Source organism: Solanum pennellii, chromosome 9 (genome assembly GCF_001406875.1).
Source record: "Solanum pennellii chromosome 9, SPENNV200".
Lineage (NCBI taxonomy): Eukaryota > Viridiplantae > Streptophyta > Magnoliopsida > Solanales > Solanaceae > Solanum > Solanum pennellii.
The window spans coordinates 78,607,863-78,621,633 of record NC_028645.1 but is presented as its reverse complement, the minus strand read 5'-3'; the positions used below and the strand labels follow the sequence as shown (position 1 = coordinate 78,621,633).

The window sequence follows — 13,771 nt, the reverse complement described above, 5'->3', positions numbered from 1 at the left end:
CCCCCCCCCCCACAAGCACCCCCCGGCTCAGGGGGACCAGAAAACGCCTTTCGTTTTCCACCCTTCGTCCACCCAGTGCCGCTACCCACTTCTACTAAGGCTGAGCTTAATAGGAGCAAGAGACTTGGAGGCAACAACCAGAATGAAATATTATTTAATCATGAAATGCCATGTCAGGCGCACCTATCAGAATCCAAGATTAAAAAGTTATGATGAAAAATATATTTTGAATAATAAGACAATAACAATAATACAAATATAGTAATGTATTTCTGAAAATACATTAAATACAATATATTTCCTATATAATGGACCAAAACACACCACTTAAGTAATTGGATTGTTGTATAGTAAAAATGAAAATCCAAATGTTTGATAAGCTGCAGATGAATTATGATATGTCTAATATATAATTTTTTTCAAAAAATAAATCTATTTCTATCTCTTTTTATACTTAGTATTTCTCACACTTCTTCACGTTAGTATTTAATATTTATACGTTTTCTTTTCACAATACTCATATTTGGATGAATTAAAAATATAAAATCATATACGAGTAAATTTAGAATAAAATTAGAATCGAAAATCAATCAAAAGTTAAGCGATTAAAATTGGCCACGAAAATTAATTTTAAAATGGGAAAAAAAATTGATATACCTCTCAATTTTGTCATTTAGAACTGATAATCATCATTATGAAAGTAACACATCTATATCCATATTGTTGTACAACTGACTCACATATACCATTTTCTCTAACGGGAGTGAGAATTTTTATAGGAAAAATTGTATAAAATAGCAAACTAATAACCTAAATTAAATGGAATAGCTAGGGTTTGATTTAATTGTGCTCCATAGCAAACATTATTTAAATTTTGCCAGCGTCTCTCTCCAAGGAATCTCGCTCGCCACTCTCCATTCTCGCTCGCCTCTCTCGCTTTATACACAGAAGTGTATAATTCTGTTTCTGTTTTGTATAAAGCGAGAGAAAATTGTATATACACATGCAAAAATGTATATCTTCGTGTTATACACTTTATTATACAATTTACAAATATTTTACTTCAAAAATTGCAGAGAAAAAGGCCAACGAATTATACAATTGCGAATTATACAATTGCAGTGAAATACAATTTTCTCTAGCTTTATACAACAGAAGTGTATATATTGTGTTTATGTTTTTGTATAAAGAGAGAAAAACATATATCTTTTTGCTATACACTTATAATTATGCAATATACATACATTTTAATTCGATTCAACTATATGCAAAGCAAATTATACAATTGCAGCGAAATAGGCCAACGAATTATACAATTTAGGCCAGCGAATTATACACTTTTATATGTATAGCGAATTATACAGTTTTTATGTTTGCTATGGAGCGCAATTATGCAAAGTTTGCTATATTATACAAATATGAATTTTTTGTTTGCTATATGTGAAAGTTGCCCTTTTTTATATTAGTTTAATTTTTTAATAATTTTTTGAAAACAAAATATAATCCCATTTCTCTAACTGGAGTGAATTTTTTTGTATTAGGTTAATTTTTTAATAATTTTTTTAAACAAAATATAATCTCATATAAGTATACTTAATCCTCCTCAAACATATACTTTTTTAAACTTTTCTTTTTTGTTTCAATGACAAATTTTGATGGTCTTATGTTTCACTAATATTCTTGTAAAATTTATCATAGTTGATCAATTTTTTTTCCAAATACAAAAACTCAATTATAATATAGGCAAAAAATAGTTTTAAATTACAGTATAGACGCAAAAAAAACTGTTTTAAATATTTTTCTTACATTAAGGAATAAAAAAAAATAAGAAACTCAAACAATGATAATCAGAGAAGTCAAAAAATAATTTATGTATGAAAAGGATTAAAATATACCTTGAACTTTGCAAGAAGGGTCATACATACCTCTAAATGATTTTTAAAAAAATTAATGGTTAAATATATAAATTTAAAATTAAATTTTTCACTCCCGTTAAATGAATTATATATGTAAACTCATTTTATAACAGTAAAAATATGTGTGAGCCGTTTGTATAACGATAAAGATATAAATAAGTCACTTTTATAATGAGAGCTTTCATATCAACTCCAAATAGCAAAAATAAAAAAATATATCAAACTTTTTTCCCTTAAAAACTTAACAAATGGTATTAGTGTCTAATCTCTACCTTATTCTATTAAAAAATAATAATAAAGTCTAATAAGGGGAAGGAAATGGACCCCCTTCAATCCCTAAAAAAAGAATTAAAGAATTCCAATTAATTCCAAATCCAGGCAAGGGGAGATGTATGTAATATTAGGCTTCTAACCTGTCGAGTGCCAACCTTTGTATATACGTGTTATCAAAAGATGTGATACAGTTGATATAAAAATATTACAATTGAAAGCTTTTTTTAAAAATAATTTCAGGAAAATATTAATTTATATAATTAAATTTCAATATAAATATTATTTTTTATATATTGTTTTAATAAAATATAAATTTTACTATAAATATTATTTATCCAATTGAAAAAAAAAGCCGATGCATACCACTTCTATTTTCAATCATTTTTTACTAAGGTAAATGATCATTTATTCCTTATAAGTTTATAAAAAATAGGGATATATAGTAGGGCTGATACAATAAAAAGATGGTGGATGCATTATATATTTTGTGTCAAATTTTTGTATTTGTCTCATTTTTTGTCATATTTTTATATCCGTCTCATTTTCATATTTTTGTATCCGTCTCATCTTTTATTACATTTTTATACCCGTTTCAATTTTTAATCACATTTTTATATCCGTCTTATTTTTTGTAACAATTTTTGTATACACCTCAGTTGACTTAAAAATGAGGGATTTTAAATATTTTTAAAACTAAAAAGGAATAAGAATAATATGTGAACTTAAGGTTTGAATTTTTATCATTTTTTCTTTTATAATTGTACTTTTATTTTCTCAATTTTTACCTAAAAAAGTAATTGAAAAAAAAAAGATTTCTAACGCGACGCGTGGCTAAATTAATCGATTAATAACAAATTAGATGACACTTACGTATGCCGACTCAAATTAACATTTTTTAAGCATGATTTTTAACTTGGATTATATTCCTTAATAGCTATATTTTTTCACTAGTATTTTCATTAAGAAGTTCCGAAAATAAAAATTTAATGCTTCAAAATTTGAATTTTGAATTCCATCTCCATTAGCTTTATGTTTTATTTTTAAAAAAAAATACCTTTTATATATCCATATAATTTTTTTGCTGAATTAACCCCTCTCTCTACACTCTAGGTTTGTCCCTGGTCACCTTCTAACATTTTCATTAGGAAGACAATCCATGAATAATAGAGTTATAAAGAATTTAACATAGAATTTCATTAAGTTTAGCTAAAAGGGGGATTAGTTCCTGTTTTTAATTAAATTACTGTATCCAAAAGTATAAGTAAATAGGTTTAATATCAAAGCAAATTGAATTTAATCTTGTAAGGGTATTATGTCACTTTCAATAACAAATAAGAAAGAAGAATCTAGAGTTGTTGGGAGGTTAGTGGAAGACACTAGAATTCTCTAAGTTTTTCCTCGGAAGACTCTAGAATACCTTAGATATTTTCTAGAAAAAATTTGGAAAATCTTAGAATGTGTAGAAAATTCTAAAGAGGGATCAAAGTGTAAATATTTTAGGAACTTGTATAGTAATTTTTATTTACACTTAAACTTCTAAAAAGTAATATAAATAGACATTATCATTCTAAATCACCAAGCAAAGTTGTAAGCAATCTTTCAAGCTTAATACAAAGTATTCTTTCAAACTTTCAAGTCTTTCTAACTAGCTAGTTTCAAAGAACTTACTTAAGCTTACAAGATCATAAAAGCACGAAATATTAATAAGACTAAGTTTGTGATATTTTAAGTCTATCAAATTTAATTGAAGGACTTATTAATTAAACTTGACATCCCTAGGATTAAAAAAAATCAATAATATAATTGGCTCACAATTGGCATTATTGTTGAACCACAAATTAACATGGATAATGATATTTTGAATTATATATGGATAAATATGCTATGACTAAGGAAAAAATGACAATTAAAATTAATTTGATTAGATGTTTTTTCAAGAACTTTATGACAATATTCTGCGGTTGTTATAATATTTGTATGACCTTTCGAATATTTTTACATAATGGTTAGTATGTATATTCCTAATCATACTTTTTTACCTTTCGAGTAAACACTATGTGATAAAAATTTTAAGAGATAAATATCAATTAAAAATTACGATTATATGTTATCGATTATGATATTCATGATTCTTAGCTTTTGATGCTGTCCATAGGTTTGTGTTATATTTATCAATGTTTACATAAAAGATAATGTTTAATTCTTAAATCGTATGCAATTTTACATTCATTTAATTTCAAAATGGTAATCCTATAAGTTTCTACTAAAATTCCGATAAAAATGGTAAGTTTAATCAATCAATTAATATTCCTTTTTCAAATTAAAACATAAATCAATAGAGTTGTAAGTAACCATAACTCTTAAAACTTTGGGCTTGGAATGAGAAAATGAGGTAGCTTAGAAAATGTATTTGGTGTTTTAAAGTTGTAATTTTCTAATCAATAAAATAGATATTAATAGTCTTTTAAATTAATTGGATGAAAATGCTATATGTTTAGAATTTAAAGAAAATTGTGAATATAATTAGAGACAACAATATTAATGATGAAATTGAAGACAATATAATATATTTGAAATCAATTACGTATAAGAAAACATTTATCAAACTTTTCATAATTTTTCGGTGTTGTTTCAAAAGACAAACACCAAACTTGAAAGTAACAAGCAAAATGAGAGACGAATTTTAACTAAATTTAAGTTTTCAAAAAAAAAAAAACTACTATAATTGTATTCCATTAAATTGTCTAAAATACTTTTATCGTATTAAAAGAAAAATTTAATTTACCTTTAAATAGTTATTAATTTAATAATATTAATTAACTGAGCTACTAATATTCTCGGGTGATCATAAATATAACCACCAACTAAAAAAAATGTTAATACATGTATGAAGCTCTTCACTGTAGCAGCGTGATTCCGGTGAGTAGTTTAAGGCTTTTTTTTTCCTCTTAATTACTTCCCTCCACTTTTAGTTGGGGAGCTTTTCTCGATAATCGCCAAATTTCCATAAATTCAAATCAGTACATCATCGAAGAACACGACGAAAATCCGATGGCTACAAGCAAAACGACAGTTCAAATTCACGGAGATTGTGAAAATGATGAAGTGAAGTTACGTGGAGTAGTAGTTCAGTGAAGTAGTAGATACTGAGATCGCATTCTCCGTCGTCATTTTTCACATCGAAGCAGTAATCTCTTTCTCAGATTTGTACTTTTTTTTTTTTGAGTTTCTCGTTGTTTTCTCCGCTTGAATTGATACTGATCTGATTTTCATGTTTTAGGTCGTGCAAAAAAATGAAAAATTTGCTGTGAGACAGGTATGTGTCGCAGCAGGAAATAGCATCTTAAAGGAAGGAAGGAAGGAAACTCGAAGTTGCTGAAATTTTTTGGTAATTAGTTGCTATGCCTGAAGTATTTAAGTTTCGGTTTGGCTGTAGATTTTTGAAGTTGAAACGTAAAAATTTGAGTTTTTGGAGTTGTGATTTATGGAATTTGAAGTTGTGTTTAGGTATGGATTTTATTTGGAAAAAAAATGAAGTTTTGTGAGTATAAGTACCCCAAAAAATTGAAAATATTTGAAGATTGGATTTTCAAAATTTGATCAAATACATATATGAATATAGATTTTAAAAATCTGTGGCAAAATGCTAGCTAAATTATCTGTTATCTATGTTTCTCTATGGTGTAACTTCTTCTTCTTCTTTTGTTAAATGGAATTTGATTTTGAACTGTAAATTGTAGCTTTATTTTCGATGTCCAAGGGTTTTTCAATTTGCAGATAATAAAAAGAGTGAATTTGATTCTACTATGGTTTTGCTATTAGTGCATAAATTCCTTCCAAGTTGCTATTTTGATTGGGGAGAAGGATATGTGTGCTTGTCTATTACTTAGAGGAAAATGAAATTGAGTGTGAATTTGAATTGGCATGGATCCATAACCTTTTAGATGCATAATCTTGTAGCCTCATGGAGGTTGAAAACCCAGAGTTGCCATCTAATAGATTAATCATCAGAAAACAAGCAGGTATACCTTTTGGTAAGTTCAGGAGATAAAAAGGTATTTTCTTGCCTTGTTTTTCTTTTCGGCATGGTGGTTGAGATGTTTAACGATGGAAATGAATGTAAATTGTACCATAATTATGTAGGAGCATTCCCTCTGGAGAAATCCTATAATAGGGCAAACACCAAAAATAGCTCGGAGTTGGAGAAACACCATGCTCTACTTGATTTGTTGTTATTCATTCTTTCTGTATTACTACGAAACCTTAGATATTGTAGACAGTGAATTCTCAACTAAACTATTCCTTCCGTCGGAAGATCAAGAAATTGCTACTCCCTCCATTTCATTATACTTGGCATCTATTCTAGAAATGAATTTTTCTTTACTAGTCCATTTTAGCAAACCAAGAGAATTTTATTGTTTTCTTTCTATACTACCCTTAGAACTCTCTCTAGTCCATATTGAGTGAAATTTTAGGGGTAATTGTTCAAAGTTCAACATAATTTTTTAAACTTTTTTCCATATTTGCACTTCTCTTTAATGAGGTTCTTAGTTATACTTTATATTTTCTAGGATATAAATTGCACTACTTACAAAGTTGTATTTACGATTTCACTTTGAATCACAAATATAACTTTGTAAGTAGTGCAATTTATCTCCTAGAAAATGTAAATATACCTAAGAACCTCATTAAAGGAAAGGACAAATATAGAAAAAAGTTTCAACAATTATCTTAAACTTTGTATAGTTTCACTTATTTTGAACTATGAAAAAAATCCCAAAAATTTCACTTAGGGCCCGTTTGGATGGGCTTAATAAAAGCAGCTTTAAAAAAGTACTTTTGAAAGTGCTGAAACTTATTTATAAATAAGCAGTTATACGTTTGGATAAAAATGCTGAAGTAAAAAAAAAGTTGTTGATGTGTTTGGCAAATAAGTGCTGATAAACAGCTTTTTAAATCAAAATGTCTGAAATACCCTTAAAAGCTGTTAACATAATAAAAGTTAATTAATTTATATTTTACAGCCATAAATAATTATATTTTGCTATCATTCACATATTTCTTTCTCATCACAAATTATGTATAAGAGGAATATAAACTTATTATAGATTTTAAAGATATATAATTTGAATAGTTCAAAGAACGATTTAAGATTTTATTTTAGTTTCATCCATAGGTAATAATAATTGTCTATCATTCACATATTTCTTTATTATCACAAATTATTTATAAGAGGAATATAAATTTTTATTTAAGTTATATGTGCAACTTATTTTACATTTTAATAATATATAATTTGAATAGATCTCTTGAAAGATTTAAGATTTTTTTTATTTTCATTCATTAGTAATAGTAATTGTCTATCATCCACACGTGAAAAGGGAAAAATGGAAGAAAGAGATGTTAGGGTTATGTGGGTAATTTGGAGATTGTATAAAAATATTAAGGGCAAAAAGGTAAAAATGTGGTCAACTTAAAACAGCTTATAAGCTAAAAAAAAAAAACCCCCCTACCCCAGCTTTTAACTTTTGGCTTAAAATAAGTTTTTTTTAACTTAAAATAAGTTATTTTGAGTATTGCCAAACAGCTAAATAAGTCAAAAACCAGCTTTTAAGTCAGTTTGACCAGCTTTTAAGCTGAGCCAAACAGGCTCTTAATATGGACTAGAGAGAATACCACTTTATAAATTTCATTTTTTCAACCTATATTTGAAATTGAAAGTGATTTAAGAGAGTTAAGATTTCATGTATCTTGATGTTGAAGACACTGCTAAAATAGTTCACTACTTTGATGTTGAAGAGTCTGTTGATGCTGTAGAAATTTTCTGGTTGAATTTTGAGGTTTATTATTGTGCTGAAATTTTCAATTTAAATGTTTGGCTCCAATTGTACAAACTTTTCATCATGAAACTAATGTCAATCGCTTCAATACAAAACCAAAAGTTTGATGTCATGCAGTGTAAAATTTTTACGTCGGGATTTCAAATTGCTTCCTTAACTTCTACGAGTAATTATCATAATCAAATCACTAAACCTTTTAGGTAATGACTCTTTATACTTTTAAGAATTGTTTGGGAATAAGCAAAAGGGCAATAATGGAAAGTAGACTTTGAACTATGTTCTTGAATGTGTTTCCTAAGGGGTGTGCCAAATCCAAAAATTTCGCTCAATATGAACTAGAGGAAGTATTAAATAACCACAAATTGTAGTAGTAGTTAAATTTCAAGTTTCAACTGTCATCAATAAGCTTAGTTTTAAATACACCCCTGTAAAAGCTTTCTTAAGGGTTGTGCCTAATCAACATGGGTCAAGTAATATGAAACAAAGGAAATATTATTTTAGAATAACTGTGACAGCGTAGGAAGCTTCTAATTTCTTTCCTTAAACTGCTAACTAGTGGTAATATTAAATACACAGATCAATTTTTTGGTTGCAATGATCAGGAACACTTGTATAAACGTAAAAGCAATAACTAACAAATGTATGTCCACTGACGTTTATTAATGTCTCTTCATTCATTATTTTTTCCCTCGAACTGCGATAAACAAATGTGTGCACTGCACGACAAAGATGTCGTGGACAATGGTGTATGCATTTTTTGTCGTATCTTTATTGTCTGTTTTACTATTTATGAAGACCATTCCTCATTCTGTCTTTTTCAGATTCTTTGGGAAGAAACGAGATAATGGAATCCTGTGATTGCATTGAGGCTTTACTGCCAACTGGTGACCTGCTGGTTAAATACCAATACCTCTCAGATTTCTTCATTGCTGTAGCCTACTTTTCCATCCCGTTGGAGCTTATTTATTTTGTCCACAAATCTGCATGCTTCCCATACAGATGGGTTCTCATGCAATTTGGTGCTTTTATTGTTCTCTGTGGAGCAACACACTTTATTAGCTTGTGGACCTTCTTTATGCACTCTAAGACGGTCGCTGTGGTTATGACCATATCAAAAATGTTGACAGCTGCCGTGTCCTGTATCACAGCTTTGATGCTTGTTCACATTATTCCTGATTTGCTAAGTGTTAAAACGCGAGAGTTATTCTTGAAAACTCGAGCTGAAGAGCTTGACAAGGAAATGGGCCTAATAATAAGACAAGAAGAAACTGGCAGACATGTCAGGATGCTGACTCATGAGATAAGAAGCACACTCGACAGACACACAATCTTGAAGACTACTCTTGTGGAGCTAGGTAGGACCTTAGACCTGGCAGAATGTGCTTTGTGGATGCCATGCCAAGGAGGCCTGACTTTGCAACTTTCCCATAATTTGAACAATCTAATACCTCTGGGATCTACTGTGCCAATTAATCTTCCTATTATCAATGAGATTTTTAGTAGCCCTGAAGCAATACAAATTCCACATACGAATCCTTTGGCAAGGATGAGGAATACTGTTGGTAGATATATTCCACCAGAAGTAGTTGCTGTTCGTGTACCTCTTTTACACCTCTCAAATTTTACTAATGACTGGGCTGAATTGTCTACTAGAAGTTATGCGGTTATGGTTCTGGTTCTCCCGATGAATGGCTTAAGAAAGTGGCGTGAACATGAGTTAGAACTTGTGCAAGTTGTCGCAGATCAGGTTTAATTGCTAACTTCCTTTATCTTATTATTCACTGGTTAGAAGTAGGTCAGTGATGTGTATAAAGTTCAGCATAGTCTAAAAAAAATGAATTTCATGCATTAGTTTTTAGCAAATGAAAGTTCTCATTCAATTTTTCCGAATCAAGACAAAAAGACCACATAAAATGGGAAATGATGAAGGTTTTGCACAACTACTTTATTTTACCCTTAAGTGTTGTACTTTATTCACCGAGCATCTATTCCCATTTTGATACACCTATCCACACTATCTCTAATGTATTCACTTGCTTAGGCTATATTATCCTTGTCTTAATGGGTGCGATGAACTTATAATGCTAGATGAACAATGTCGGTAGCTACTACTTTCCAATAAGAGCAATGCCGGTAGCTACTACTTTCCAATTAGAGCACATGGACTATGTGTTGCTTCTTGATTAGCTGCGTGATTTTCACCTTTCCAATTCTTTGTCCAGAATTCTTTTGGTATGGTTATGTCCTATGTTGCTCAGACTCTGGTGTCGGTATCTGATACAGGTACAGATCTAGAAGTCAGATTCTTTATTAAATAAATGTTAGGATTCAGGGTTATTGATACGGGGTGCTATGGTATGGTCAATAATTGTATATCATGACATATAAAGTATAAATTTGATTAATTAAAGTTATTGAACTAGAAATAACAAAATTTAATTCTTTATAAACACCTGATATATTCATAAGATATCTTGTGTAATAGTGAAGCCTTTTCATACTTTATATAACCATATATATGACATAAACCCAAAAATCAAACCAAATAGCCAATCAATCTGTACACCTCGATCATAGATGTAGTCAAAGCACCCAAAGTAAGTTTGCCAACTCCTGTGTCAATCCCACAACGACATGGGTGCGGTCGGGACTTTAAAGATTCTGAGCAACATAAATATGTCAATTAATTCTAATGTTGGAAGCCTTATGACTTGAAACATATGGCTGAAGCATCCATTAAATGAATAGGTAATGCATACAGTGAACATGCATTCCACCCTCCAATTTATTGAAAATTTACAAATAAGAAGTTTCTTCAGTAGAACACCCCCCACCCCCAAGTAAATGTTTAAGGAGTGGATAATGTTGCCTGTAAATAAATCATTAAAGATAGTCACATAATTTTGTCATGGTTTCTGCTAGAGAGAGTGATTAGAAGGAGAAAGAAGACAGAACTAATCTATGTTGCTCGGACTCTCCAAAAATGCCAATGGGTGCGTGTCAGATTCGCCAAAAGTAGTGTATTTTTGAAGAATCCGAGACGGGTGCGGCATCAAAAGTGAAGAGTCCGCGCAACTAAGGAACTAATAGATAAGTTATATGGGAGATGAGTTTTCGTTCTTTTACTTACCTCATTTAATTTACTTGGAACTGAAAGGAACATTGGTGCACAGAATTGCAACTTAAGAATGATTATTTCTCTTTGTAATCATCATGGGCAATTTTTATCTACAGATAAATGCATTAATTGCAGTGCGGGTAAGGATGTTTAGGTGCGTTAATAGCTGCTCTCTTTTGTCAATAGTATTCTACTCCATTCTTAAATTTATGCTGGTTTTCTGTCCAATCTTTGCCCTTGCTTTCTGTTTTGCTCTCTGAATTACTTTGTATTAGCAACCCTAACAGAACAAGGCTGCTACGTGTTGTTTAGTCCATGACACAAATTAGAACTTGTCCATATCAGTTTTGAATTAGAATTCTGTCATTTTAAGTGCAATCCTGTAATAGTAACAGAACAAGGCTGCTACATGTCATTATCTGAAGAACAGAAATTAGAACTTCTGCATTCGATTTCTTATTGGCATTGTCATTTAAGTAAGTGTAATTGCTTATCAGGTTGCTGTCGCTCTTTCACATGCTGCAATTTTAGAAGATTCCATGCGAGCCCATGATCAGCTCATGGAACAGAATATTGCTTTGGATGTAGCTCGACAAGAAGCAGAGATGGCCATACGTGCACGTAACGACTTCCTTGCTGTGATGAACCATGAAATGAGAACACCCATGCATGCAGTTATTGCTCTGTGCTCTCTGCTTTTAGAAACAGACTTAACTCCAGAGCAGAGAGTTATGATTGAGACCATATTGAAGAGCAGCAATCTTCTTGCAACACTGATAAATGATGTTCTAGATCTTTCTAGACTTGAAGATGGTATTTTTGAACTAGAAAATGGAACATTCAATCTTCATGGCATCTTAAGAGAGGTATATGACGACAAACCTATGCTATATCTAGCATACACTGGTAATATGTTGATTTTCTCTAGTAAACAGGTAGCATGAATTCATTTTTTACATTGATTTGCAGGCCGTTAATTTGATAAAGCCAATTGCATCTTTGAAGAAATTATCTATAACTCTTGCTTTGGCTCTGGATTTACCTATTCTTGCTGTGGGTGATGCAAAACGTCTTATCCAAACTCTCTTAAATGTGGCGGGAAATGCTGTGAAGTTCACTAAAGAAGGACATATTTCAATTGAGGCTTCAGTTGCCAAACCAGAGTATGCGAGAGATTGTCATCCTCCTGAAATGTTCCCTATGCCAAGTGATGGCCAGTTTTATTTGCGTGTCCAGGTTGAGCATTTCTATCCTCTTATCATGGCTTAAGTGGTTGTACTGTGTTTCTTCATGAAATGAGTTTGCATACAAATGCATGCAGTTCTAAGAGCTGTTTGTTGGCTCGTTCAGGGAAAAAGTGTCATTTGTTCCAAAGCCAGCAAAGAATCAGGATACAAATTGAAACCCTCTTTGAATGCTAAATCTTTCTATTAAATGTGAAGATTTATGTTTTCCTCTTCCCTTCAGATTGTCCGTGTATTGCAGAACAGAATCTCCTTTTGTTTTCAGTTACTTTTACCGTTGTAGGAGGTTTACTTTGCAGTTCTGGATTGTTTATTTCGTCTCGAGTTGAATATCATTCATAAAGGAGATCCCAAACTTGAAAATTAATCCTGTTCAGATTATGTTCTTGCAGGTTAGAGATACTGGGTGTGGAATTAGCCCACAAGATATACCACTAGTATTCACCAAATTTGCAGAGTCACGGCCTCCGTCAAATCGAAGTACTGGAGGGGAAGGTCTAGGGCTTGCCATTTGCAGAAGGTATGTTTCAAATTGTTAATTCGAGATCATCATTTTTTCCTAGTTGTCCATATTATAAAGGCTTCTACAAGACATCCTCTTTTTACCTTGCCTTACTCGTATGTTGCTTTGTACCTTGGTTATCATTATTTGTACTCATTTGACATTTGAGACGGATGGATGCAGATTTATTCAACTTATGAAAGGTAACATTTGGATTGAGAGTGAGGGCCCTGGAAAGGGAACCACTGTCACGTTTGTAGTGAAACTCGGAATCTGCAACCATCCAAATGCATTACCTATGCCTCCCAGAGGCAGATTGAACAAAGGTAGCGATGATCTCTTCAGGTATAGACAGTTCCGTGGAGATGATGGTGGGATGTCTGTGAATGCTCAACGCTATCAAAGAAGTCTGTAAATGACAAAAGGACATTGGTGTGACAAAGAACATTAAATCATGACTAGTGAATTTGAGATCTCTTCACTGTTCTGTACACTCCAAACGGCACAGTTTCTTGTAACTAACTTAATTCAATACTCGTAAAGTGAGTACTGGAGTATCTTGAAAATGTAACTATCGAATTTATACATCGAGCTTTTGACAACTATGTGTTAGGCCTGAAAAATGCAGAAAATTATACGGTTGTGTTCCTATGCAGCGGAACAATCCCCTTTGTAGTCTAGTCCTGTTTGTGAAGTAATGTCTCTTGCAATTAGGTTTCTAAGGTTATGTAAGCATCACATTAGTTTTCGTTCTTCGAACATCAAGGTGACCGATGAACGTTGTGAAGTTGCACTACTTAATAAGTTTACAGAATCATGTAATTTGAAAATCATAATTGTCTAACAAGCAATATGAATATAACTTATTTCATAATCGT

At 31.1% G+C, this 13,771-nt stretch overlaps 1 protein-coding gene across 3 annotated transcripts; it reads left to right on the top strand.

Annotated features, from left to right (window-relative positions):
• Positions 1–5,012: 5,012 nt before the first annotated feature.
• LOC107031059 (probable ethylene response sensor 1) lies at positions 5,013–13,764 on the top strand. Of its 3 annotated transcripts, XM_015232260.2 has the most exons (8): positions 5,013–5,108; positions 5,211–5,376; positions 5,470–5,577; positions 8,851–9,776; positions 11,645–12,013; positions 12,117–12,383; positions 12,784–12,911; positions 13,077–13,641. In XM_015232260.2, the coding sequence occupies exons 4-8, from the start codon at positions 8,874–8,876 to the stop codon at positions 13,306–13,308; spliced, it is 1,899 nt and encodes a 632-aa protein (XP_015087746.1). In that variant the 5' UTR covers positions 5,013–5,108; positions 5,211–5,376; positions 5,470–5,577; positions 8,851–8,873; the 3' UTR covers positions 13,309–13,641. The 3 variants fall into 3 exon arrangements, with proteins under 3 accessions (XP_015087746.1, XP_027767558.1, XP_027767557.1); XM_027911757.1 differs by having other exon boundaries at positions 5,059–5,376; XM_027911756.1 differs by lacking the exons at positions 5,013–5,108; positions 5,211–5,376; positions 5,470–5,577 and having other exon boundaries at positions 13,077–13,764.
• The last annotated feature ends 7 nt before the right edge of the window (positions 13,765–13,771 follow it).